General features: G+C 48.7%; 7 protein-coding genes across 7 annotated transcripts; 3 read left to right on the top strand and 4 right to left on the bottom strand.

Moving 5' to 3' along the window:
- Window positions 1-1,827: 1,827 nt before the first annotated feature.
- ONS95_000245 (uncharacterized protein) lies at window positions 1,828-6,342 on the top strand (the record flags this gene model as incomplete). Its single annotated transcript, XM_058493392.1, has 6 exons — window positions 1,828-4,166; window positions 4,414-4,498; window positions 4,830-5,167; window positions 5,222-5,680; window positions 5,731-5,974; window positions 6,046-6,342. 6 exons carry the CDS (start codon window positions 1,828-1,830, stop codon window positions 6,340-6,342), a joined length of 3,762 nt encoding a protein of 1,253 aa, XP_058363592.1.
- Window positions 6,343-7,103: 761 nt separating this feature from the next.
- ONS95_000244 (uncharacterized protein) lies at window positions 7,104-9,560 on the bottom strand. Its single transcript, XM_058493391.1, has 4 exons — window positions 8,985-9,560; window positions 8,787-8,925; window positions 7,704-8,518; window positions 7,104-7,587 (listed from the first exon to the last, which is right to left on the bottom strand). The coding sequence occupies exons 3-4, from the start codon at window positions 8,412-8,414 to the stop codon at window positions 7,207-7,209; spliced, it is 1,092 nt and encodes a 363-aa protein (XP_058363591.1). The 5' UTR covers window positions 8,415-8,518; window positions 8,787-8,925; window positions 8,985-9,560; the 3' UTR covers window positions 7,104-7,206.
- A 5,657-nt stretch (window positions 9,561-15,217) lies between these two features.
- On the bottom strand, window positions 15,218-15,758 carry ONS95_000243 (uncharacterized protein; the record flags this gene model as incomplete). Its single annotated transcript, XM_058493390.1, has 3 exons — window positions 15,218-15,298; window positions 15,363-15,601; window positions 15,689-15,758. The coding sequence occupies 3 exons, from the start codon at window positions 15,756-15,758 to the stop codon at window positions 15,218-15,220; spliced, it is 390 nt and encodes a 129-aa protein (XP_058363590.1).
- A 744-nt stretch (window positions 15,759-16,502) lies between these two features.
- On the bottom strand, window positions 16,503-19,138 carry ONS95_000242 (uncharacterized protein; the record flags this gene model as incomplete). Its single annotated transcript, XM_058493389.1, has 2 exons — window positions 16,503-17,166; window positions 17,277-19,138. The coding sequence occupies 2 exons, from the start codon at window positions 19,136-19,138 to the stop codon at window positions 16,503-16,505; spliced, it is 2,526 nt and encodes an 841-aa protein (XP_058363589.1).
- A 4,106-nt stretch (window positions 19,139-23,244) lies between these two features.
- ONS95_000241 (uncharacterized protein) lies at window positions 23,245-24,212 on the top strand (the record flags this gene model as incomplete). The annotated part of the gene is made up of 2 exons (XM_058493388.1): window positions 23,245-23,752; window positions 23,878-24,212. The coding sequence occupies exons 1-2, from the start codon at window positions 23,374-23,376 to the stop codon at window positions 24,210-24,212; spliced, it is 714 nt and encodes a 237-aa protein (XP_058363588.1). The 5' UTR covers window positions 23,245-23,373.
- Window positions 24,213-24,358: 146 nt separating this feature from the next.
- On the bottom strand, window positions 24,359-25,867 carry ONS95_000240 (uncharacterized protein; the record flags this gene model as incomplete). Its single annotated transcript, XM_058493387.1, has 1 exon — window positions 24,359-25,867. The coding sequence occupies one exon, from the start codon at window positions 25,865-25,867 to the stop codon at window positions 24,359-24,361; it is 1,509 nt and encodes a 502-aa protein (XP_058363587.1).
- Window positions 25,868-27,029: 1,162 nt separating this feature from the next.
- ONS95_000239 (uncharacterized protein) lies at window positions 27,030-27,513 on the top strand (the record flags this gene model as incomplete). The annotated part of the gene is made up of 1 exon (XM_058493386.1): window positions 27,030-27,513. One exon carries the CDS (start codon window positions 27,030-27,032, stop codon window positions 27,285-27,287), a length of 258 nt encoding a protein of 85 aa, XP_058363586.1. The 3' UTR covers window positions 27,288-27,513.
- Between the last annotated feature and the right edge of the window lie 137 nt (window positions 27,514-27,650).

Here is a 27,650-nt window from a genome sequence, read left to right as displayed (position 1 = left end):
ATATGGAAGGATAGATGATTCCTTACAGTGAGTTGTACGTTCCAATGTCCTGGTTTCTTGGGGTTTGAGATGCCGATGGTACATATTTCGTCATCGCTTATGTAGTCTTCGTACTTTGAAGGGAACTTTCACGAAGGAACAGCTTTGGAAGAAGGGACGAGAAAGTTTCGAAGAATGATTCAGCCGCTACATATATCTTTATTGGCCATCCAGTGTTGAAAATTTGTAGCCCGTTGCTGTGTGCGAAAATTTTCCTTCACTGGCTCGAGCATCAGAATCAGCATGTCTACCCAACATTGCCGAGGATCTCGCTTGGAATAGGGGTAATAGTGAATAATTCTCCAGCGAAACATGTAGAAGTATCTGAATGGTCTCTAGGGATCACATATCCTGCCTCGTTCGGATTTTGTGGTCAGGCGCTAGGTTGGAAAGTCCTGCACGCGTCATGTGGCCCTTATCATGACCGCTTCACATCACAACAAACACTCAAGGCGAATTTTGGAGGAAATCTCGCCACGTGCAGAGATATGGATGTAGGAACTCTCGAAAAAAATAGGAATCATGAATCAAGAGGAGGGATAAAAGAAATATCCAAGCGGTGACTCGCCACGAGCTACTGATGAATGTATTCGCACATCATGTTGCCTGATTTCGAGGTGCGTGAAAAACAGCTCGGCAGATCTCGGATGTGAAAAGGGGCAGCGTTCGAGAACCTCGCGAAGATGCATAGATGAATATTTTTGGAGCTCCCTGTACATAGACATGCAGAGCAGATGTGGAAGTACCTACATAGTAGATGACAGATGTAATGTGCCTGTTAATCTTGATTTGTGTGCCCTCTCGCACGTCATAACAAATAGTTCGAGGCTGGCTCGAGAATGCCCACACTTTGAATTTTCCAGCACAACACCACAATAGCCGCCATACAGACTGAACTTTCCAACCTTTCTCGCACATATCAGTCTATCATAATCCGGTATCGGTAAACGAAAACTCCGAATAACAGAAAAGTCAATATACTTTAGCCGACATGCTTCGGAGATGTGGAATTCCTTCTGTTGGTCCGCCCACCCACCAGCCAGCCAAGATAGGGGGTAGCGCGAAATCTCCATTTCTGGTGAGTCAGGAAGGAACGCCACTCTGAGCTGCGGCTTAGGTAGATAACTGTCTTTGAATGAGCCCTGGAGGGTAAATAATCAGCACAATCACGCGCAATCAACATAGAAGGACACGGAAAGCGATTGGGGGTGATGCAATGCTGAGTTTGGTCTTGGGGGGTCAAGCGTGACCTCGTTTAACTTAGTTCGCCGCCATACATCCTCTCCCTCAGAGACAAACACAACTCTTTCCTTCGCATATGACGACCGCAGTCTCGACACACAACATTTGAGACCCTTCCACCTCATATTTGCGCGTCGCTGAGAAATTATTCATCACTGCAAGACATTTGCCTGAGTTGTAGTCTACTGGCGAGTCCACGTGTTCGCGTGGTCTGCAGTTGGAGCAATTCCTGGGTTCACAGCCTGGAGGCGACCTTGCGAACACGATAGGATCCCAAGCTCGCTAAGCGAGTCGTCGCTTCAGGCCCCCTAATTCTCAGCACCTCCAACCCGCCCAAAATCCACAACATCAACACGCGCCTTCCTCCCTCTTCACCACGATCAAATATCGTGTGCACGCCGCGGGGGTATAGAGAAGTACCTACAATCCTACCCTCGCATGCAACTCCTGAGCTAATAAGACGATAGTCGTGCGCTGCAGTCGCCGGGGCGATCGCGATCTCGAAGACCTGTAAGGAAGGGAGGCCGAGCCTCGACGAAAAACAACATGAGTGCAAACCGGCCCACACGGTCGCGCATCTCGAGTCCATTCGTTCCAGCGCCCTCAATCGATTCCTCCGAACCCGCTACCGATGCTCCGGCTGATAAACCAAAGACATTCATGCAGCGCTGGGTTGAGCCTGCGCCTGCGCTGCCTCGTCCTTCGTATGCTGAGGCCGGCCATGAACGCCATGGCGTGGTTCTGAACATGATGCCATTGGGAGTTGGACCAAGTGCGAAAGTTTTAAAGGCACTTGCAAACGTGGAGAAGCCCAAGAAGAGCATCAGTTCGGTTTCCACTCCGGAAGTTGCGACGCCCGAACCAGGACCAGCTGAAGAAATTGCAGAGATTGCAGAGGAGGTGGCAGAGACGATTGAGACTCCACGACAAGAATCCATACCAAAACAAACAATCGAGGAGGAAGATGAAGTGATGCCAAAGACTCCAAAGTCGCCCTCCAGTGCGCGAAAGAGTGTGTCGCGACCGAGTGTTGGACCTCAGAGTGCCGGGCAATCCGTCTTCGCTTTACAGCAATCCCCTATGGATGCACTCATGTCTGAGCGACCACAGTCTCGCTATCTTCGGTATCCATCTGACTCCGCGACTCCTGAGCCTGCGCTTGGGCCTGACGGTCTTCCAATTATCAATATGGACTTCACAGATAGGGTGGTTGAGTACGCGGTGAATGAGGCGCTCGATCGCCACAAGTGGCCAACAGCCTACGCTCTACGCACCGTCTATGACGACGGCAGAACAGATCCACGCATGGTACGGATTTTCGACGCCGTCTACAATGGGTGGTCTACTCTCGACCAGATGGATGAGTTCCAAGACAAGATAAGAAGGAAGAAAAGGGAAGGCAAGAGGGACAGAACCGCTGAATATTATTTCAATGGTGAAGATCCAGCGCCACCTCGATCTCAAGGTCTCTTCAGCCCGATGAGTTCCATTCAAGGTCCAGTTTCTACGTATCAATCTGTCTATCAGACCCCTTACACGTCACTTCCACCATCCCAGCCAAGCACAGTCGGCGATTCTTCTCAACCAAGGGCCTCGTCGCTCGTCTCGGCCGCGATGGCTGTCTCGACTTCGCCTCAACCAGATCACGAGCATATCAGCAAGAAACAACGAAGTAATAGCTTCCAGCCAGCGAATAGCCTCGTTCTCAATGGAAATGCGTCATTAAACGGCACGACAAAAAGCCAGTCTCCAGCAGTATTAGCATCTTCAAGTGTTGGACAGTCTCCAGCACCTGGGCCATCACCGGCAGCTGACACGAATGGAGACTCGAAGGTATCTAAAGGCGAAGGCAAAGACGCACAGAGATCCCGATCCAACTCGACTTCTTCTTCTTTGTCCTCGGTCAACGAGGATCTCATCGAAGACGGATCGATTCTGTCACCCGCACGCCCTCTCCCAGGCGGCGCCAAAGCTCCAGCCGCAGCTCCTATGCCAGTGCCTGGCCCTATCTCATCAGTACCGAGCCACCTGGCAGCCAAATACGGGCCTGTCTTGGGGCTTGGATTTGGTCAAGTGCAGCAAACACCCCGTTTTGTGTCTCCCTACGCCTCAGCGGAGGGCTTCCAAGCGGTCGCCCTCTCGGCTGAGGCCGCTAGACATGCCCGGCCTATCAGCCAGCCAGCAAAAGCGGGTCCCCGAACATTTACCTTTTCGACGGTCCCTGCTTCTGCCTCAGCGTCTGCCTCTGCTCCAGTCGCTCGTCCTTCATCCGCTAGCAATAATCCTCTCCCTTCATCCACACCTGCGGCCTCGTCCGCTCCCAACACCACCAGTGAGCCACGAACAAAATCATCCATGGCTCCCACTGCACTCGTTCATTCATCTTCAAATTCTTCCACAACATCAAATAAGAAGTTTCCCGCCACATTTAGAATCAAGAATTCGGCAAAGGCTCAGCAGGCCCAGATTCAGGTGACGCAGGAGGAGGTCGACGCCAGTAATCGCCTGAAGCGGAAAGCTAGAGATCTCACAGGCAAGGCTCCAAATACTGAGAGCAACGAGCGGCATGAGGTGAAGACTGCGAAGGCGGCCACGGATATTGCTGAGGAGAGAGGCAATCAATCCGATGGTGCTGATTCTATCGCCGTCAAGCCGACCAAGAAGCAAAAGAAGCTCCCCAAGGTGCGCCTCCTCAACAGAAGCCGCGAGACTCGACAGAACTCCCGTTATGCTTCAGATGAGGGCAGCTCACCCACAGAGCTGGCGTTCAAACCACCGTTTCCACCAGGAGATTCCCTTCCATCATCTCGTGCTGGCACACCGACCGCTGCCAACCGACCAACGAGGAAGCAGAAGACAGGATCGGGTCTACGTGTCAAGACATCGTAAGTCATCAACTTTTCGCGTCGCTGCATCGAGATATCACTCAAAGCTTTGTGATGTTTTAAGACTTGTGGTTTATATTTAGTACCCCCTTTGTCCTTTTGGTTTTGTTGCTTGTAATCATCATAATTGTCGTCGCACAATCCGAAGCACAATGCGCCCGAGCTCGAAATCAGCCTTTCCACATCAAATCTCATTTCATCATAAATTTATCATCAGAATTATGCTAATGCGGAACCTCTCTCGTAGGCCGATGAAGAAAAAGACTGGTACTTCTGCTGGCATTCCTAAGGATATGCGCAGCCCTATCAGCAACGGTGGCCCAATGGCACAGGTAAGCTTATTATTTCTTTTGCACGCGCCTGTACCGTCCCTGGATGGCGGCAGTCATTATTTTGCGATATCTTCGAGAATATCTTGAGCTGTTGGGTGCTGGATTTGATGGATCAGAAGTCTTGATTCACGATGCTGCGGTGGCCTGAAAAATGCATACGCCCGCCCGGCAATCTCTGCATTCCGTCCTTACCGGCGCCAAACCTTGCCAACCCCCCACATCCACGCACGTCCACGCTCAATAAGCTCCGCCACATGTTTCCTCTTCTGGCTCTTTCGCATCCTTCATTCCAAATCAAATTGCATCGTCCCATTGCTGACCCATGATACAGGACGGCGACAACGATGACTTCTGTTCAGCATGTGGGGGTAACGGTGACTTGGTCTGCTGTGATGGTTGTACGAGATCATTTCACTTCAAGTGTGTTGATCCTCCTCTCGTCGAGGGTTCGCAATCTCTCCCAGACGATTGGTACTGCAATTTGTGTCAACTCAAGCCGAGTGGTGCCTTTGATGATGACACGGGCGGAGTTTGGGGTCCCTTGATCTCTGAGCTCGAGGTTAAGAACCCAAGATCCTTCCGTCTACCCGAGCCGATTCGTGAATACTTCGTGGATGTTAAGACTGGTGCGGATGGAGAGTACGAGGAGATTATCCCACCGAAACCCAAGTAAGCCCCCAACACCGAATCTGAGGCAAGTGTAAAATGCTGACCACTACACAGGAACAACAAAGCTGGCTGGGAAGAAGCCCCTGATTATTTCCGAAGGAAGGATGCCAAAGGCAAAATTATCCTTTGTCACCGCTGTAACGGCGAGGCTTCCGCTCCAAATCGAATGATCATCCCATGCAGCTTCTGTGGCCTATATTGGCATCTGGACTGTGTGGATGTTCCTCTTGCGAAGGAGCCTGGAGTTGGGCGACAATGGCGATGCCCCGCTCATGTCGACGATCTCCTCGCTGTTCTTCCTGTCACTTTGGCACCCGCTCACCGATTCCGCAAGATCAAGGGTGCATCTGTAATCAAGCCAGCCGCCACTCGAGGCTTCCAGAACAATGGTCACATTGAGATTGAGAATGATCCAAGCGAAGACGAGGAGGAGCAAGGCTTCTACGAGTTGAGAGAGTTTGGTCACGTTTACAAGCTCCCAGAGATGAGCATCAAGCTCGACTTTATCTCAAGGCATGTAACCCCTATTTTCACATATTTGCGCTACTCTAACACATTTCCAGAGTCAAGCAGAATCGTGGTAAATACCTACCATCGCTGTACAGCTCGAAACCTGTCAGACCTCAGCCAGTCCCCAAAGCAGTTCAACCAGCTTCCTCTGTACCATCTGTACCTGGTTCCGACAAACCGTGGAATCAGCGAACGATGGAAGAGCAGCAAGCAGCGCTCAATCTCGCGTCTCTCCTCGTTAATACTAATGATCCCGCAATGGAAGATAAAACGGGTCTCTTGATTAACGCCCTTCTGGTAGGTTTCATCCTTTAGGTTCCATGACGTAACTAGTGTCAGATTTGGCTAACGAGTCCTCTTTTGAATAGTCGGAAGCTCCACCAGCTGTAATCTCCCTGGTCGCACAGAGCTCTACAGAGAAGATAAATGCGGCCAAGTTGTCCAAAAAGGAGAAGAAGGGCATTCAGGCATTCTTCAACTTCCTCAAGGAGAAGCTGGATAATGCGGAGGACAGCAGTGACGAGGAAGACGAGGCTGCACCAGTCACTCCACCTGAAACAGTTGACGAATCAGCTGTTGTCCCAGAGGTTACGAGAGCCGTTGACAATTCGAAGTTTGCCACTGTCGAATCCGTCGAAGATGAGGATGCAGAGATGATACTCTGATCTGCATCATCCCGCATCGCCGATTCCCTCGCTGAGTTTGTTCAGCTCCGACAGGCCACACAAACCGTTCCAGAATTAGCCAAGCGCTTGGCAAGGGAGCCAATCACGTGCTCGGCTACTTCTTCACCAATCACGAGCTATGTGTTTCGCAGCCAGCTCAGGCTGCTCCCCGGCTCATTCCATTCGTTGTACCATTTGCTCAGCTCATCTCGAGATTGAGTTGCCACCTGTGTTGTTCTCTCTCCCTTGTGCTTTTTTTTGCATGATCGTGAGGCGAGCATTGATCGTGGAGAGAAGAAGTATGTAATATTACCATCATCGTTCCTATCTTTCTGATTCTTGCGACTGGCGTTTGGAGTAAATGGAGTCAGGGGACTACACACTGGATATATTCGCTGCGCCTGAGCGCGAACTCGGGCTTAGCCTCGTGGCCCTTGAGTATACAGAGACTAGGAAGAGCGGAAAGGAAGATCAGAATAGTGGTGGTTGATGGTGGGATGGATAATATTTGTTTGTTGAGTAGGTGCTTGGCGGAGAGTGGAGTGGAGAGACTGATTTCTGAGTCACGATCTAGAAATCAATTGGTTTGGCTAGAAAGGATTAATATCCTGAGGTGCTTGCTTCTTCTTAGCAGGCTTCTTGCAGGAGTAACCTTTTATCCTATCATCCTGAATGGCATAGGATGGGTGAATGGATGGATGGCTGGTGCTTGAAAGAGGAGCGTGGTGTTGAATGAAATGAAGATAAAACACTTGTAAAAATCTTTGGATCTTTGTTTTTGTTCGTGTAACCTTGCTTTGTGAGATACATGTAAAAGTGGAGTGTCAGGGCTGCCTCTTTTACTAAAAGCAGGAGTAGGACTTCCTACGATTCCTCACCCTTCAAATCCTCCAAGAATTCCCTAACCCTCTTTACCCATTCCTCCTCCTCTTTCCCATTTCTATCCTCCCTTCCCTCCCCACCCTTATCTCTTTTCTCCCCTCCTTCTCTGTCCACCCCTCCCTTATCACCACCACTATCTATACCCCCAACAACCCCACTATCCCTATGCCCTCTTTCATCCTCACCCCGCATCCCGACCAAAATCCCCCTCCTCCCCAACTCCCCCCAAAACCCAACTAACAACCCCCTCATCTCCTTCTGCGTCTCCTCTAAAAAGAAGACTTCCTCTCGGAGAGTGGATATCGTCATCTCGCGACGGAGACGGTAGGTTGCTTGTGAGCGGCGGAGTTGGAGACGCCGGCGCTAGAAGGGTTGTTGTTGTTAGTAGGTGAGGTGGGATGGGAGGGACGAGGGACGAGGGAAGAGTGGAGATAGGTGGGGAGGAGGGATGGGAGAGAAAGGGGAGGGAGGAAGCTTACTGCTAAAGTTTCTTCGTCTGAGAGGAGTTGTAGATGGGAGGGTCTGCGAGATTTCTTTCTCGGACTGCTTTTTTGCTTTTTCTTCGGTGGAGACTTCCTATCATCCTCCTCATTCTCGTTGGGATCTTTCTCGGCTTTCAGTATTAGTTTCGGATCGCTCCGTAGATCTCGATTGCTGTGTCCTGAGCCAGATCGAAGTCTCATGTTGGATATATTGTCGGTTGTATCTTCTTCTGCTGGTACTGGTGGAGTTAATGGAGGTATAGGTATGATTTGGAGGTCGGACATTGTTGCGTATGCTGCCTCGTTCTTCTTGTTCATTTCATCACTTCCGTCTTCATTTTGAACCTCGTCTTCAACGTCAACGTCCCCATTTATATCTCCGTCTAAACTCTCTGAATCTTCCGGTTCAACACCGATTTCACCATCTTTCTCACGCATCAGCTCATTCGCATCTGGATCTCCATCCCTATCCTCTGGATTTTTAGTAAACACAACTTCACACCCAGGCTCAGTTTTTACCACCACCCCACTCAGCTTCAACTCTCGCCCAAGAAATGCAGCGCAAGAACTCTGTGATCGGGAATTGAGCTGGATATCGTGCAGTGCAGGTCTGTTTTTGGGTGTGAGGTTGAAGCGAGGAGGTGTTGATGATGGTGAGAAGAAGCGGGTGTGGTAGTCGTCGGAGCTTAGGAGAGTGAGGATATCCATTTCTAGAATGAGGGTGGTTTAAAGTATGATTGAGGGGCGGGTGATGAGTGGGTGTGGGTGTGGGTGTGGGTGCGTGGTGGTGGTTGGTGTTCTTGAATTGGGTACTGCTCAGGTGATGTTCAGTAATCAAGGTGACCCTCTGGAATAACTCGAAAGGCCGATATCAGATCTTGAAATGGGGTTGGATTCATATGCTAGTATTCCTGATTGGTTTTGAGTGTTTTATTTGGTACTTTGTCGATAGATGGCAAGCTGATGAGCAAGTCGTATTTTCATTGAATCATCCATCGGTACCGTAAAATCTTCATATTCCAAAAGGCAGGAGGACAATCCAAATTGAAGTTGACGAGAAGTCGTAAAACTTTCTCTTACCATATAACTGAGAACAGTAGAGTAATGTCAGCAAATTCCAGCTCCAAACTTATAAAGCCAGTCCAGGCTAGGGATCAAGCTTTCCAGCAGTATCCGCGCTGCAACAATCGATGCCCGCAATATCGGCATAACGTAACACCTACAAACAGTCATTGGTCTTTCAACAGTCCCTGTCACTTGCTATGATACATTGCTAACTTTTAACCTCCATAGTCATTCGAAGGGCGGACAAAGAGACCTCCCGTCTTAGCCATGCCAAGAGCTTTTACCGACCCGAAGCTCGGTTCGGATTTAGGGGTTGAGTTTAGGTATCGTGACTGTGTTTACTTTGATTTGAAACTGGCTGTTGTGGTAGAAATTTTTCTGAAGAGGAGGAAGCCAGAGATGGATCTGTGATCTGTAATAGCGCTCGTCGTTGTGGAACGGCAGGGCATTTTGCTTCTCCGACAAGAATAGTCCTCGCCACTTGTCTCTCGGTCCCAAGCTGCGGTTAGCGTTCGGCAACGGAGGTCTAAGTAGAAGTAGACTCATGAATATAAGCCTACATGGCGATGTAAATGACTCAAGTAAGTCTGATTCTTTTCGGAATCCAGTTTCTCAGTCGCTTCAGTCAAGTTCCATCGAGGGGTGAAAGTTCACCTGTCTCGCATGCCAGCCAATCAATTCTTGCCAAACAGCCAGTCCAGTTTCCAATGCTTGCGACGTGCAACAAAATATTTGACTCGTTTCTCATCACGTGTCGTGAAGGCAGATAAATTTGAGATACTTGCAAACTCCTCCACTTCTGAGAATGAGGATATTTCATTACTCCGCAAGCTTTAGATCAATGTTGCGAGAGCCGCCGTATTAGTCAGTTCATGGTTTTCGCGCTGATTATTCATCACGTGAAAACGTCTAAACAAATCCATCTCGAGAGAATTTTGCGATGTGCAACAAAACTTAGAAAGACGCTTGCAGCACATGACTTCACCAGCACTCCTGAGCTGGTAATATAATAGAGCTAAGTCGAGAAAATGATTGCATGGTATCCAGTTCTTCGTCGGATAGATGTTGACAGGAGCAGAAATATCCGCCCTTCAGCGCTTCTTTTGGGGGGGCTTTTCTCGAGAAACCAAGCACGTGATAAGAAATGCACAGATCTTGGAAGGCAGCATCATCTCTGTTCATCTTTGGTATTCTTTCCATACCAGCACTGAAATTTAAATTTCTTCCAGAGAGTGCACTGGCACTCTTATCTTGACTCGATCTCGGAGCCTTTAGCATGTTGCCTCGTAAAATGTACAGAGTATGCCGAATTACGAATATGAAAGGACGAAAAGCCAATCAAGTATCTACTACCTTATTAGACCTGCATTGCAAAAACTGGCAAGCTGTTCTCTGCCACAGTACCACCAAGTGATCAGGATGTCTTCTATATGCTTATAGCGAGAACGAGGCTCTTTTCTGCATGCAAGCCTGTGGCATTTCAACATCGGTGCTACCAACCAAGGAAGTACAACAGTACCCACCGGGGCGTTCACTAATCGTATTCAAAGCTCAACAGGTCGTAACAAGAAGATCCCCGTAGTCTTCAATTAACTCCAGCTTTCCAGTAGATACAGAGCTCTGTTTGTGATCGTCAAGTGATGATGTACTTTCCATTGAATTAGCCGAAATGCCCAGAGTCAATTCTTCATCCACAAATTGACGTTTCGTTCGATCGCCGACTTCGAATTCCCTTATCTTTACTCTGAGAGATACACATATGATTGCATCCTGCTATAAGTCCGCCCCTGCAAGCCCTGATGGCCTTGATGACTTGCATGACTGAGCATGCAGCTGATCCACGTGATATCAGCCTTTCAGTGCACGCAACTCAGTACCAATCACAACCTGTCCAATAACCCCCATTCTGACCTGCATGAAACCAACAACCATCTCACCAAAAATAATAGTATATATCAGACGGAATCAGAGAGCGGGCATTAAACCTCGCTCCCATATCTGACCACTCACGTCATGTCTGACACCGGTCGCTTAAGCACGACCATGTCAACACCAATCATTTCTTGGCAGGGACCTACCTGTGCGAAACCGACAAGCTTCGGGTATCGGGTATTGTCAATCGAAGGAAAAATCGTATTTCAGACTGATATACGTGCATAATATGCAGAATGAGTAAGCACAGCTAAGCGGGGTCAGCGTTCTGGGGACTAGCCACCGCATGTAGTTGTGTTGTGATATGGTCACTAATCATCGCATTTGCTCTGTACGACCACTAGACGTGCCGTCTACAGAATAGGAATGGAGAGAGTAGCCTGTATGAGGTATAGAAACAGCTGAAGGGTCTAAGCTCTCACCAATCAAATGTCTTGATGTGCGGCGAAGAGCTCGGTTCCATACGTGCTGACGGGTGGGTAACGATTTGACGCTATTTTCCATATATATCACATATCTCCCAACCAAGAACCTGAGCCATCTCCTCCAGTTCTCAACGATTTTTGATTTCACAACAAAATATACCAAGTGAATATCTGAGAACCAAATATGCCCCACGCAAAATCCTCTCTCACTCCACTACTCCTCTCCGAAACCCACGGCTCACCTCTCTCTATCCCGGACACATCAGTCTATGAGCTCTTTCAAGAAACTTTCCGCCAACATGGTCCCAAGAAAGCATTGACATGCATGCATCAAGAACCCGGTTATCTCTCCTCACTACTTGCTTCTTCCGCCTCCACAAGAGCTGACTTCCTCCCTCTCGCGACGAAGCAAAATGGTACCAATGTTTCACCTACTCCCATACCCAAGCCTAACGGCTCATCTTTAAACTTAAAGTCATCTTCGGGTCTGAATTCATACGTCGACGCGGACCTCAACCCCAAGCCATACCTATCCTGGACATTCAGCCAACTCTCCCACGCCTCCCACGCAGTTGCTTCATCACTCTACAGCGCCGGCATCCGTCCCCACCAAAGCATTATCTCTCTCCTGACCAACGGGGCTGCTTTCCACATGCTGTGCTATGCAGCACTCGAACTCAATTGTGCATTCGCACCACTGAACCCGAAAATTGCATCTCACGGCGAGGAAGCGAAGCATCTGTTTGGGATGTTGAAGCCTGCTGTGGTCGTTGTGGGAGATGCGGAATTGGCGAGGAAACTGAAGAGTGTGCTTGGAGAGAAATTGGGGAGCGTGAAGGTGAGGTTGGTTGCTGGTAGTGGTGAGATCCATTCGAAGAGCGCGAGCAAAAACGAGGACGATCTTCCAGCTGGCTGGAACGATCTCGAGACATTTGTCTATTCAAATTCCCAGCCAGGAAATATCACCTTCGATACAAAAAGCATCTCAAGAAAAGATTCCGACGTCCTCCTAGTCTTCACCACATCCGGCACAACATCCCTCCCCAAAGGCTGCCCTTGGACCAACAAATCCTACCGCTCAGTCCTCTTCAGCGTGACCGAACTCCTCGACTTGGAAAAAACCTCTGTCCCTCCCCGCATCGCCTGCTTTCACTCTCCCAACCACCACATCCTGGGATTCTTCTTCGGAGCACTGTACCATCTCCCCGGCTTACACGTCGTACATCCCTCCTCAAATTTCACACCCGCCTCCACACTCGCAGCCATCAATCATGAACGAATCTCTGACCTAGCAGCTGTACCTGCACTTCTCCACGCCCTAGTCGAACATCCTGATCTGAAGAAAACAGAAACCAAGTCTCTAAAATGGATGTTGCTAGGTGCTACAACCATCCTACCCGAGACATTGAAGCTCGCGTACGAGAAACTGGCGTTGAAAGACCAACGGAGGGCTTCGGTATGACGGAGACAGGACCAGCGAACATCCGTCGCTTCAAAGACATCCCCCTCTCACCACCCGACAAAGTCCTCGCCGGTCCAACAGTCCCCGGCGGAAAATCTCGCATCTGCGATCCTGAGACCAGAGAAATCCTCCCGCGTGGTGTGCCAGGAGAACTCCACTGCGGTGGAGATCTGATCATAACCGAGTACTGGACTTCCGGCGGGAAAGTCAACAAAGACGCTTTCTATACCGATGAACACGGGACGTGGATCATGACGGGTGATCAAGCTGTAATGGAGGAGAATGGTGATGTGAGGATTGTAGGTAGGTATAAAGACCTAATTATCCGCGGAGGAGAGAATATCTCGCCGTCGGCTATCGAGGAACATTTCTCAGCGAGGTTCAACTTGACTGCTGAAGTCGTCGGTGTTCCTGATGAGATTACGGGTGAGATACCGATTGCGATTGTGAAGAAGAAGCCGGGTCAGGAGATTGATGTATTGGCACTCCGTGCTGAGCTTGTGAAAGATCTTGGGCCGGCTTGGGTCCCGGAGGAGATCATTATGCTTGAAGATCTTGGTCTGGAAGATTATCCACGCACATCGTCAGGTAAAGTGCAGAAAGTTAAATTGCGTGAAATTCTCCGAGAGAAGCGCACTCAGACAATCGGAAGTGTAGAAAGAGGAAGTATGCTTGATATCCTATCGAGAGTATGGCACAAACTTCTTAGTCTGCCAGCTGGAACACTTACGCCTCAGACTTCTGTCCATGATTGGGCAGACTCGTTGATTCTAGCTCGATTCTCGGCTTCTTTGCTGAGAGACTCCGGATTGCTGATCAGCTTGTCTGAGTTGGCTGAACATGCTACTATAGAGCAGCAAGCTAGATTTCTCTCCTCGCGTGGTACAACAGAAGCCTCATTCGCGGACATCGTTCCAAAGCGAGATGGGCCCCCAACGATAGACGATGTAGCTCATGTTCATGGCGATGAAGTTCGATACCAGAAGACGATCAAGTTGTGCAATGAGACACTTGCTCCTCTAGGACTCGACTGGAACGATGTCCAAGACGTAATCCCCATGAACGGCACGCAAGAAACATTCGTCAAATACCGCCGTCCACACACCTCAACCCACAGACACGCATGGCTCTGTCCAGGAACCACCATCCAAGAACTCGAAACCGCCCTCATCGCAGCAGTAACACATCATCCCATGCTCCGCTCCATGGCCCTCTATGTCGACGAGATTACTCCAGTCCACGCCACCATCCGGGCCAGCCCAACCTGGTGGTCCCACAGCCTCACAACCCTCGCTCCCATCCCCCAAGCCAGCAACCTGCCCAATCTAGTCTACAACGACCCCAAACTCGACTTTGCGTGTTTCCCCGGCCCCATGGTCCGCTTCATACTCACATTCGTCGAAGAATCCAACTGCGCAGCCCTCATCTACCAAGCTCAACACTCCGTCTTCGACGGCGTCTCCCTCCCCATCTTCCTCGAAGACCTCGACAAGCTCCTCGTCTCTCCAACCACGGCGTTGAAGTCTCACGTCCCGTATAAAGCGTGGGCGAATAACTTCTACCTCCTCCAAGACTCGGCTTTAGCGAGGGAGTCTGTAAAATGGCAAGCCAACCGCCTGCACGGGATATCGAAATACCCTGAGGCGCTGTTCCCGAAACAGATTGCGCCAGAATGGTTCAAGGGGAATTCAGAAGGCTGGATCGATATCCTGACCGGTAGACCAGGCCCGGTACGAAAATCCCTAGATGCCGATCCCATCGGCGTGAAAGGGATTTCCGCACTAGGACAACTCCCTGATATCCAAACCCTGAAAATCAAGCATGGAATCGAAGGCTCGCAAATCGTGAAGGCTGCCCTAGCAGTGGTGACTACTCAATATACCGGCGCTGAGTTCGCCATGTTCGGACAATACCAAGCGGGGCGCTCGTGGCCGTTCTTGCAGGACTGGCAAGTCGAGCGCATGCCACCAGCCATGGACGTCGACGGCCCAGCCGTCCAAGGCACACTGGCTAGGATCCCAGTCCGTCGCGACGAAAGCGTCCTTGAAATGCTGAGGAGATTACAAGACGAGCAGAAACTCCTGAATAAACATGCGTGTGCGCCTAAACGACAGCTTATCGAAGCGATGAACGACGCTGTCCCTGGAGAAGGAGATTTCTTCAGTGATGCGTTCCGGCGCCAGATTTTCAACTGGTTGCCTATTTCGCCGGTGTGGGATATGAAGAGGCTGGTTAATGTGCAGGTCGAGAGTCGGACGGATTGTGGGGTGTTGTGGAATTGTATTATGGTGGATCAGAGGACGGTGAAGGTTCATCCCACTTGGGATGATGCGCAGTTGAGGAGGGTGGATGTTGAGAGGATGATGGGTGAGGTTTTGAGGGTTGCGGAGGCGTTTGCGAGGGAGGAGAATTGGGGGAAAACTGTTTCTCAGATTGTTTGAGAAAAGGAAAACGATGGGTTGAGGTTGATGTTGATTTATGTTTGTCCTATAATTACAAGTCGTTAATGCCGTGATGCATGCCTTCTTATTGAAACATTATGCCCTAGTCCTTGAGCTGGCCCCTCCCGTACCCGTTTTCCGTTGCCGTTCCCTATCCATATATCATGAGATTTTTTGCGAAGTAGTTTACTTGCAAGTCGTGACCTTGTACTCGACAGTATCATTGCCAGTCTTCCACACCTTTGGCTTGAAGTCGAGATAGACCAACTGTATCATGTCAGAACAAGCTCACGTCACTTTCTTTTATCACTCTTAAGAGTCAAGTACGTACCTCGCCCTTCTCAGGAGTCCATTCTCCATTGGTATCGCGATAGTAAACCAGCTCTCCACTTCCTGCATCCTTGACCTCAACAGTAGTATGGCTGATGGTGCCCTCGGTGCTCCACTCGATGTTGTAGCATGTGGACTTGCTGACCAGGAAAGGCTTGGTGCATCGCTGGTTGCCGTCTGAATCGATGCACTTCTCTACGGCGAAGTCGAGGATCTTGCCGGATGAGACTTCATCGCCTTCTGTGGGGGTTTATTAGTGATTGTTCGGGAATTGTCGAATGAAAAGACGGTGGCATGGGATGATGGAGGGAAGGCGAGAAGACGTACTCTTAAGGGTCATGCAACCGGTCATGGCAAGACCAGTTGTGAGGAGCTGTTGGGCGGATGGAATAAACATCTTCACTGCACTGATATTCGATGGATGGATTTGTTGATGATTATTGTTTGTGACGAGATGAAAATGATGGATGTCTTGGATTCAAAATTGATGGAGAAACAAAGGTACAGAAAGGGAATCACCCACTTACATATCCTACCTCATAAGGGTCTTTCCCATCCGAGGCAACAGCAAACAGTCGTCGTCGGCTTGGTCCTTAAACAATGACGACGGTGGCTGCAAGGGGAAGTCGGCACTGACGATCATGACGACGAGGGGTCTAGCCCCAGACACGTGATGAGTCTAAGCTCACTTCCGTTACGCTGCACTGCCTCATGGCTTCTTTCCGTGCGCTAGAATCAAACACTTCAGCCTCTGAGGGAGAATTGAGAGGGCACGATGTGTTAATCGGGCCTGGGCGTGGACATGTTCCTTGGAATCTTGAAACTATCAGTTTGTAGGCGTCGGCTTGGGACAAGCCAATGGGGAGTTGGAGCTGTTCAGGCAAACTGAGTGGCCTTCGTTCTTGTCCACCAACTTCTAATATATCAAGCCTGAGCGGCTGAGGTATGAAGTCGAGAGATGATATTGAGGCATCGTCCGACTTCCTGTCGGCTCCGAATTGAATCCTATGAAATGCTCCGACGATTCGATTCCATTATCGAAGGTAAAATCCAACTTCCAACTTGAGAATTGTTCGGGAGGTCGTCCAAGTTGTCCTCGGCGTACGTAGGACCCATGAAGACTCATTGAGTCTCTCCGTAATCAATCAACACAAAACGTCTCCCCTTGCCGAAACTCCCCATCAAAGGTATACCTCTCTTCCCTGCCAGTATCAAACTCATCGGCTTCTTCAGCAAGTCCATTCCACTTCCGTACCATGAGATATCTTCTGATTCGACAATAATATATCCCGTCTCTGAGAACGAGACCGTCCACAAGAATAGCTCGGATAAAATAACTGAATTCTAGTGAAGTGTCGTTCAAGACGATAGCTGCATTTGAGAAAGACCCACCTCGTTTGCCTTGGTTGTCGTAAAACAGGAACGTGATGTCTGAACCCTTTCGAACGAGATAATCTTGACTCGAATCAGAAAATTGTAATTCGTTCTTGAAAATGATGCAGCTTCTTCTAATGCGAAGTCCTTCATCTGTTAACTGTGCAGTGTCGTCATCAGTACTATCATGATAGTCTTGAGCATCTTGGTTCAGAAATGTGCTCGGTGCCCAGCGGAACCCATCAATATTCAATTTAGGGTTTTCGAGAAACAAAAGGTCGGGTGGTAGCTCTGGGAGTGATCGATAGATGTCATCCATGGTTGGATAAGGCTTGAACTGCTCGAGAGGAAGTCCTAGCATGGTTGCAAGACATATTGGCTCATCTGTTGGAACAGTCACACTTCGATGTGCCATGTCGATGGTCAAATCCCTGTCAAAATAAAATGAGCAAATCGACAGCCAAACATATCTTAATATTGTTCATGGGAAAGAACTACAAGGCTCTCGGAAGAAAAAGTTGACATCTGGTGAATGACCTACATAAATCGCCTGATTAGACTTTCTTGCTGAGCAAAGTGCAGACGTATCGCAAGGCTCGCCCGATGATTTATATCTCCAAACACAAAAGTATCAGATGGCACTTCATCAACCTGACAAAGCGCGTCTATAGATATTGGCTCGTGCTGATATTGTATATATAAGCGAGTTGCGAGCCGTCCTTCTTGGAGTGTCCACAGCCGTCGCATCCATTCCGAACATAACAGTTGTACTTTCCTCTCTAGGGCATTGCGGCCGACACGGATGAGGTGGCGGTCGATAACTAATACCCCGTGGGCCTTTTGGTAGACTTCTCTGAGTTTCGTGATTGCTATTCGTTTGTATTTGAGGCTGATGGGCACCGATAAAGTATCGATCCAGAGAATAACTTTCGCTGAGCCGACATTCCGGATATACCTGAAAAGCCGTTTAACCTGGCACATCGGAAGGGAATTTTGATTGGGGTTTCCAAGTCCATGAGACCACACGTGAGAAATTGTAATGTACTCCTTCCCTGTAATATCAATCACTTCGAAATCAACAACGCCTCCCTCGGTTTCGATGCAATAAAGCCCAGGAATGCCATTGGACTCAAGAATGCCAATGAGCTTCTGTTCATCAAGAGCTAGCACTTGACAATCCCCATGGCACATTGTCCAGTCATGCTGGACTTGAAGACTATTCACATCATGTGATTGGCGCGAACAAGAGGTTGGTCCGCAATCTAGATGTGGTATTGATTCGTAAGATGGCAACACGCTTTTGAAGTAAAGTGCCGTAATATCGAAGGGCAAGACTGAACTGGTACGAGCAATGCACCAATTCTCCGCCTTTACTCGATCCTCGAATCGAGACATATAAAAGTCGAACCACGGACCTTTGATGGCCATCGGCATCTTGAATAAGTTCAACATAACATACATCAGGTTATCGCAGAGTAGATCAATCGAAAATGCTATCTCAAGTCGATGTATGGTATCGAAACAGAGCAAAGCGGGTCTCATCGTATTTCGTACCTCTCGCAAGCAGTTCTCAAACCTGGAGAACCGATCCTTTGATTGTGTTTGGTGATATGCCTCGGATCCCATGATCATGGAGAGGAGGTTTTGTAGAGGCACGTCTTCATGCTTTGCAAGTATACATGGCAAGTCAGAAGTCTGAGTCTGATCAGCACGGATGAGTGTCGTGACTGGCCATGAATCTGATTCTCCTTGACTGGCGTCAAGTGTATATCGGAAATTCCCTACATCTTTCTTGATCTCCCTGGGGATAGGAGGACTATTCTGGATTTCTGCCCCAGGTGTTGACGCTTTAGTGTGGACCGAACTTGCTCCTAAAGGCTGCAAGTGGTCTGGTATGGATAAATTAACGCCTGTAAGATCTCCACGAAAAGTCGTATGTCGAGATGGGACGCTAGAAGGTGATCGTTCGCTCCGGATATATACACTGTCACCAACCTCGAGGTCGAGTGGTACATCACGTTGTATGAGTTGTTCTATGACAACAGACCTTACATACGGTAGAAGAGGTTCAGTATCGATGATTTGTCGCTCATCAACCCCCATCTTTATGAACAGATCAATGTCGAGAGGAACCCCACACGCGAGAGCAAATTCATCCAGCATCCCGAACCACAGCCATTCCTGGAAGAAACTCTCAACAAATTCTGGGTTGAAGGGGAGTGCATCAGCATTTTCGCGCGGCTGGAATGATCTTCCGCAATAGGTTGATAATTGCTCCGAACGAAATCCATGACGTTCCGGGAATCCAATGAGCCCTTGCCCATCGTAACGAGGTGCGAGACCGAGATATGGAACACGAATGCTCCTCGAGCGATGTTCCTCTGGTATACCTAGGTGTTCCATATCTGCAGCTGTGGAAGACGACTCGATGGTAACGAATGGAGAGCTGAAGGCTAATTGGAAGAACTTCTAGAGGTCAACACCCACATTAACCTGATGGCCACCACCTGCAGTCATACGGCCGCATGAGGCAGGGGTATAAATCCCTCTGTGTTTTGCCGGTGCAGCGCCATGCTCTTGTGTTCCTCACCACAGATACCCTTCACGACGTACTCAGAGATATTCTTGTTCAGCTCTGGCCTAGGAGAAGTACCAGAATTACATGAGTGTTGCCGTTTATCATTGCGGAATTGTACGCAGAGCTTTAGAGTCAAACAAATACTGTGGTCTGTTAGCGATCAACAGGACGAGTTCCTTACACATATAGCATTGGCAGAGAGAATTATGCAGGCAATTGACCGGTCCAAACGCGACTTACTGCATCCGATCAAGATTGAAGTTGGTGTTCAACAGGATAAGTGAACAAAGTGGCCAGGAATACAGGACTTAACAACACAGGACGGCAAAGTAAGCTGTGGACAACGCTATGGGTTTGACGCCGAAAATCGTATCAACTGAAGGCTGCCGTCGCTCTCGTGCCACCTTTGCTTTGGTATCGATCCCGGAAGTCCAGTCGACGCATTCAAGTGCTCTAGGCAATATCACCGATATTTCCCTTCTGGCATACTGGAAAGAGACTAATTCTCTAACGCAAAGAGGGAAAAGAAGGAAATATATTTACTTATTCTCGTTCTGACACAAGGCGACAGAGGAAATATATGAAGCGGAGGTTTCAATGAGATTTTGTTGAGCGCATGTTTCAAGGAAGCTGCGACGATGCGGCCCGAGTAGAGAGGCACAGATCAAGGCCTAGCGAGACCCCTAGGTACCCAGGCTGCCAGGCAGCCAGGTATTGCCTGCAACACACGACAACGGTGCCATAACCACACAAGACGACTCAACAGCAATCAGATCGATGGCTACCACTAACACAAGTTCACCTATAGGCTCAAATCAACGTTAAGCATGTGCGCGTATTGCACCAAATGCCTATGCACTCAAGTGCCCAGCACAACTCAGTTCGAACTTCGACGGTGGAGCAGTTCCATACTCCCTACGGGGTTTTTCATGCAGACAACGTCTGTAATTTGTCTGCATTTTGTCTGTATTCCTAGTAGTAGTAAAATTTAGTAAAATACAGACAAAATTCAGACAATGTCTGCTACAAACGCATCAAAAAAGTACAGACAATGTCTGTAATAGACGCATTAAAAAGCACAGGTAATTTAGCGTGTATCAAGGGTTACTCGGACTTTTCATGTTTCAATATAAAGTTAAACACAGACCTTTTACCTACCTCCGGAACACTCGGGACAGAGGGAGGGAGACCTACCTTGGGAGGGAGGGAGGGAGACCTACCTTTAGAGGGGAGGGAGACCTACCTTTAGAGGGGAGGGAGACCTACCTTTAGAGGGGAGGGAGACCTACTTTTAGAGGGAGACCTACCTTTAAGGGAGAGAGTAGGAAAAGGGAAGGGAAGGAAAGGGGGGGGGGGGAAATAAGAGAGGGGATATTTAACTTTATTAGTCAGAAAACTCTTAAAATACAGATAATAACTGTATTTTCCTTAAATTACAGACAATATCTGCATTTTCACTCTAAATCCTTAAAAATCGATCAGAATCAGAGAATCCAGCTGAGAAAAATACAGATAATTAACTAAAATGCAGATAGAAAATCTGTCTAAAATGCCTCTTTACAGACAGTGTCTGTAAGAAGTGCAGACAGTGTCTGTAAAAAAAACCCCCGTAGGGACTTGAGTGATGGTACCAACTTCAGAGAGTTTCTGGTAAGATAAGAGAGTTGTAATCAATCCCTTGGTTCCTTCTGGTCCTCCAATATCTGTGCCAGTTAAGCTCCAGAGTTAGATCAGCCCAGTAAACCTAGAGGGTGTTGTCACGAGCGGAAGAACATTCTTTGGTTGTTCTGGAGTATGCCAAAGTATGGTACCAGATGGACCAATACTTGACGCTGCTCCAGGTCGTCTGTCAAGCACGAAAATGAGCTCGAAGACTCGCCCATGTCTGACAATCAGATGTAAGAGCTCTTCATATCAACTACCACATCTTTGCCAGGTGTCGGGTGGAGCGGCCACAGCTCAGCTGTCTTCATGCTACCCATGTGCGAACATCAATTCTGCTACATCTGCATTGTATCTTGGAAACCAGTGGTCCAAGAAAATGCCATAAATTATGCGCCTTCATCCAGACTATTAGGAGGGATCTTTGGCCGAAGCGAGAGCCGAAAACAACACACAGAAAGCCTTTTGTGAATTGCTTAAACTTCACTCGGAGGCAGAGTGCGACAGGTACTTGACCAGGATGGGAGTAACAGCTTTTGGATGCGACGTCAGAGATCTATAATTGTTCTAGAAGCTTTCTAGACAATCAGATATGATGATGGCCAGGGGCCGGACTACCGCTACTGCAAACTCGCCCGTGGTTCGAAGCGGGTCTAGCGGAGATGGCCCCCTCCACATTCGGATTCTCTTAACCCAGTCATTAAAAGATTCTTTGAGTCTCGATGAGGTTATCATCACATTTAATAAGTCAAACAGTACACATCTCAACCATGCGTTTCTCGCAGCTTCTGAACTTCTTCAGAAACGCCTGCAGCCGAAGCCGAAAGAACAAGGAAACTACTAAACCGGAGCCAATAATCGTACCAGCCGACTTCGAGTCTCCCGAAGAATTATTGGCAAGACTCAGACGACAAGAGAAAGAAGTAAATGCCACAGAGAAATATATACGTCGAAATGTGAAGAAGTGTCCGTCATGCCGTCAGCTGGTTGAAAAAGCTGGTGGATGCAGCCATATGACCTATGAGTGTCTTATCTCGATCGCGCTTCAACTTCTCACACATTTATTTTGCATATGAATCTAGGATTTATTGATCAATTACTGATATTTGAACACTCAAATAGGTCGCTATGGGCTCCATTTTTGCTGGCAATGTCTCGAGCCCCGGGTTTCCTACGGAACAAGCGTAATTCTAGACGATAGCTGGCACAGAAGTTCCTGCCCACTCTGGTACCCCAAGCCTAAGCCAATGTTTTTACGGGCTCAGCAAAAGGCTGCTTAAGCTCGTAAAAAACAAATGAACAGACGAGCGAGCAGACAAAAGTTTGCTGAAAATGTGACGGCGGAATGGAGATTCCAGGAGTACGAGGTTATCGGGCTAACACAACGCGCCTGATTTACTCGCTGAAGTATCGATACAGTGTTTCTCATCATCGTAGAGGCCCTTCTGGATCATTTTAAGACTTAATGGAAGTCACTGAGCTCATAATCACGGTCTGGCCTTTTCTCGTACCAAACTTCGGATTCCACTAAATTAGTGACCTTTCATAGTTCCTTCAGTTCATTTTATTCTCGTTCATAATCCACTTTCAGAATAGACCGACATATCCCATCACTATTTCATCCCAAAATCAAAATACAACAGGATGTGCTCCCCCAGCTCCCTCGCTTCTTGCTTTCGCAAGCTTGGTTACAAACTCATCGGCAAAGAGACACCCGAAGAACGACAAACCCGACAGGAGCAGGAGGAAGCAGCTTCTATACAGTTTATAAATCGTAATACTAAGCAATGTCCACATTGCCTGATGGGGGTTCTTCGAAATCATGGTTGTTTCGCGATCCAATGTATGTGTCCCTCCCGTCCCCTTCTCTTCGATCTCGATTCACGTTATTTCTTGCCGAGACTTTACAAAAGATCTCAATCAAAGTTACGTTTCATCTTTAGAGATTGCTACTGACATAAGATTTCACGAATTCAGGTCGGTGCCACTGGGTATTCTGCTTCCTTTGCGGTGACATAATAGAGTACAAGAAGATGACACAATTAACAATCGACCACGGCAAGGAATGCAGGTACGGCGTCGCATACCATAGAGCAATGCAGCGGATGATTCGTGAAGAGCAAGAGGAATAAGAGAAGTTAGAAAAACTGATTGTGGATATTCTAACTTGCCGCCGGTCGGTTGAAGCGGTCTTGGTGTGGAGTTAAGCGAGCTTCTAGAAAACAATGGGCTACCAGATTTCAACTTCACTTGATCCACAAACGATAATAAGTCGCCCACGCGATACTGTACCAACCATGAAATGATGAGCCGGAGCTTTTGCTTAAATTATTGACCTCTCCCCACTGCTGCCCAGTGACTTCGAAATTTCTGACTTTCATTTCTTCACACTGCCAAAATGCCCTTCAAAATGTGCCCATCCTTCCCCAAGCTCTTCCAGTCCAAGAGCAGAACTACACCACCATCTCCCATTCAGCCAACTGCTGAAACCCCCTCTCAGGCTCAAGCTCAAGTTCAGTCTCCACAATCCATCCCCCAAGTTATCCACCACGAAGTCCCCAACGACCCTCCCCCACCATACACACCCCGAGCTCCTGCCACCACCGAACCCACCGAACCTGTCGAGCCGATCGAAACCTCCGAAGCACTAGAAGCACGCAGAGCACGACAAAGATGGGAAGAATATGCTTCCGAACGGTACATCCAAGAGAACACCAAGAGATGTCCAAAATGCCACTGGGCCGTTGCAAAAGAAGAGGGATGTCACCACATGATTTGTACGTCGTGCACTCCCCATCTCCATCTCAATCCCCATCCCAATCCGCTCATATCTCCTTCTCAACCCTCCATCTCCACTCATCCAGAAACTTAACTACTAACAACTCACCCCCCAAAAAAACAGGTCGTTGCAACCACTCCTTCTGCTGGCTCTGCCTCGCCACCTGGGAACAATCCGTCTACCAAGACTTCCACTTCCAAACCTGCGCCTTGTATCCTCGCGACCAAGCGCAGCAGGTCTTTCGGTTCACTGGGAGATTGTTTCCTGAGTTCGCTACTCCTGCTTCTGCTGTTTACCAGGATCAGATTGAGATTCGAAGTCGGAGAGAAATTGAGATGGGTAGGAGGGAGAGGAGGGAGAGGGCTGCTGAGAGGAGGAGGATGAGGGCGGAGAGGGAGAGGGGAGAGGGGATTGAGAGGGAGACAGTGGCTGCTGCCGATTCTTCTCTTCGATCTTAAGGCTGCTGGGTGGAAGACCTGGGGCACAAGACCTGAACCGCAGAAGGAGAACAGTTTATCTAGCAGCCAAGTTAAAAGCTCGTGGATTTAACAGTGGCATCTTGAGCAACACTTTTCTCCTTTTAAGAGTCCTTTATTCTCTATTCTCAATCAAAAAGCATCTCCGCAAACCGACTCTTAGCATCTTCGGGGTCCCAATCCACAATCTTCCGCTCCTTCCTACTCTCCATCTTCCATTCCACAAACCCCTCCATCGCATCCCTCTCCTCCTCACTCAAAAGCCCAATCCTCGCCTTCCAATACCAATCCCTCGGAAGTCCCTCCTCACGCGCCCCAAAAAACCTCTCATCTAAATACTTCCAGTAAACAATCTCAAACGCCCAGCTCTTCCTCGCAGCATACGACAGCCAGAATCTGCCCGTCTCCCAGCTCTCTCGCATGTACGTCGATAACGGGACACTGGTAATTCCACTGTTCAACTTGGTGTCGTGTTCAGCTTTCTCCATTGCTGAAAGCCAGGTTTCCAGCCGTGGCTCGTAGAGTGTGGTCCAGTTGTCGAGACCGGCGTCCCACTGGTTGGGTGTGTCGAGAAGTAGCCACCATGGAGGGTCTAGGGAGAATTGACTTGGGGCGGCGTATGTGAATTCCCAGTCGATGATTGCAGAGATTGTGTCTGACGATGAAAGGAGAATATTTGATGGGCGGAAGTCGTCGCAATATAGACGGAATGAATCGGAATTTGAAGGCATTGGGGATAAGTCCATGCCTTTGGTTGTTTTGGACTGAGCTGACCAGTCATCCTCTTTGAAGCCAAATTTTGAGAGCTTCCCGTCCCGGGCGAGTCTGCGGAAGACGTGTCGAGCGACGTATTTGTTTCTGCATTCATGTTCTGTTCTGACGAGGTCGTTTTGCTGAAAGACGAGCTGGGCAATATGCATTTCTGCAAGCCATGTATAATATTCATCAGCCGTTTGATAAGTCTTTGACTGCGGTGGGAGAATCACGCCTGGAATATTTGCAAGTTGAAGCATGTCGTTCATATTCTTCGTAACAGGCCTTGCTGCGATTGAGAAAGTACCGGGTTTGACCTCGACCAGTGATCCGATACGAGGGAATATGTGTTGCGAAAGTTCAAGCAAGCATACCGCCACATGCCGATAGTGATTTTCAAGGACTTCCACGGATATATTGGGGTTCAAGGTGAACGGTATGGACTTGTCCTCGTTTGTGGCGTTCTGAGCTGTAGACATACACTGAAAATGCTGGGTATATTCCATAATGATATATGGCCCCAAATTCGGGTCTTCACCATGGAAGAAGATCTGAGGGACCGGGATCTTGGTGCGCTTCTTGACGTACATCATCGTTGCAGCTTCAATCAAGGTTTTCTCAACAGGAAATTGGGCGTAACATGGGATAGGTCGTCGCAGTAAGACCTCAGAGTCAAATCCCTCAACTTTGAGTCTATATATGATATTGTAGCCTCCGATGCTCATGGGACTGACCCATTTCGCGGTACTTCCGAACATCGCTGTCCCGAGGTCCTCGACAGCGTATAGTGTAGCCGACTGGCGAAGCTTTGGCTGCACTACCTCCCATTCTGCTTCATTCCTATCCCATACGAGGTCGTCGAAGTCGTCTGATAATTCAATCATGATGTCGAGCGAGTGACGTCGAATATGGCGGTGGGCAGGGACAGAATGTGGTCCGTGTGATAAATAATGAAGTGAGTACGAAAGAGAAAAGTTCTATCGAATAATCGCATCGTCGGATCTGAGGCCGATGGCAATTGACGAAATGAATTTCGACAAAGTGATGACCTATTTCAGTTCGTTGCTGTTTCGATAAAGCATGAGGTCCTGGATGCGGCGGGCGGCTGTAGCATCTGATGTCTCATGATGATTGGACACCTGGAGCGCGCGCATTGATGCCGTGATTTCCTTTCGCCGACCCGGTTGTGCGCTCAGAATTCAAACCAACATTGTCACCAAAGGATGCATCTCTTCTCGGCCGGACCTATCAAAATGCCACAGAACTACTGTCATAGCCCGGTTTGTATGTTCTCCATTCTCGCAGTCCCGTAAGGCAAAATATCAGAGTCTATAAATCACATGACTTGCTTTGTATCGTAGTTTCGGGCCAAGTCGTTCAAGAATCATTTCAGTAGCTCCCGAAACCTACTCTCAAGTATCAGAATACCAACATCCTCGCGCCGGAGTATGAGGAGATTGAAGACGGTCACATCGACGAGGGCTGTCCGCAGTCCACACGAAACAGTCAACGGGGTGGCCTTAAGTTAGAATTACGGAGTTGGGCTTTTTTGGAACATGATATTGCGCGGCAACGGTCTCCCAGGTGCGGCGGAGCATCAAGAGTTGAAGATTTGTCTTGGCAACCAATTCAAAGACCATTCAGCGGCTGTACGTTGCTGGCGGTTGTCTCGCGTGCTGAGGGCCATTTTGTACTCCAGGTCGAGGGGCCTGGGCCGTAGGATTCATTTACGCGCCTGTTGGATTGCTGGGAATGCTTTGACAAGAATAATGAGAAGTCAAGGCGGAACTTGTAAGTCGTCCGCAGAGCGCGAAAGTATAAAGGTACAGAATGTTCTCGACAAAAGTTGATCCAAACAATCAGAGCTTCACTTTTTCTCCTTAGCGACAACTTCACCACAAATCACGTCGCTTTCACGCTCTTCTCAAGCCCCAGATCTCACAACAACTACTCTCTTTGACGCATTTTCGAGCTCCATCTCCCACAGTTAGCTTTCCGTTCTTCAACACCATCAGTTCACTCAACTAACAACGCAGGTCCTTCATCATGTCAGCGAACGACAGAGACAGCAACAACAGCTTGGAACGCGGTTTCGCAAACGAAGACTTAATGGACCGTGCTGGCAAGGAGAGTCAAGAGAGACGTAAGGCCGCGAAACAAGAAAGGGAGAGACAAGCAGATAGAGCAAGGGAAGAGGAGCGGGCAGCAGCTGAGCAGCGAAAGAAGTACGAGGAGGGATCAGCCGCTCTTGAGGCGGGGAAAGCAAGCCAAGACCGACGCAAAAGAGGACCAAAGTACCAATAGTACTAAAAAAAGGTCCACCATTGATCGAACGGCAGGTCTCCTGTTGATTAAGCGTTTGTGGAAATGGGTCTGTTAGGAGGGGTTCTGACTGAGAGCTTGGTATGATATTGGGGGAAGTTGAAGTGCTTTGGTATTTACACAGATGAAGAGCCGGCTCTTATCTACCACCGTCGTTCTTAGATTTCTTGATTTGAATAAGACTCTCGTTTGAACGCAGATTTCATCTTCCTTGCGTCATAAAATTCTCAACGTGGCGCCTTACAATGAAAGCCTTCGGGTTGGTAGAATCGGGAGTGTTGGAAGGAAGGACATTCTGCGTTCTCAAGCGCGAAATCCACCCTTTCCGCACCTTCGGAGTCCTTC

Source organism: Cadophora gregata (genome assembly GCF_030347475.1).
Source record: "Cadophora gregata isolate MNR1 chromosome Unknown scaffold_1, whole genome shotgun sequence".
NCBI classification, from domain to species: Eukaryota; Fungi; Ascomycota; class Leotiomycetes; order Helotiales; family Ploettnerulaceae; genus Cadophora; species Cadophora gregata.
The sequence above is the reverse complement of the archived record's forward strand: the minus strand, read 5'-3'. Positions and strand labels throughout refer to the sequence as shown.

What these genes read in the sequence shown, in the direction of transcription:
- ONS95_000244 (XM_058493391.1), bottom strand. Translation starts at nt 8,414, where the DNA reads ATGGATATCCTCACTCTCCTAAGCTCCGACGACTACCACACCCGCTTC. An exon ending in CAGACGAAGAAACTTTAGCA is followed by an intron (nt 7,588 to 7,703) that starts GTAAGCTTCCTC and finishes CAACCCTTCTAG; the next exon opens with CGCCGGCGTCTCCAACTCCG.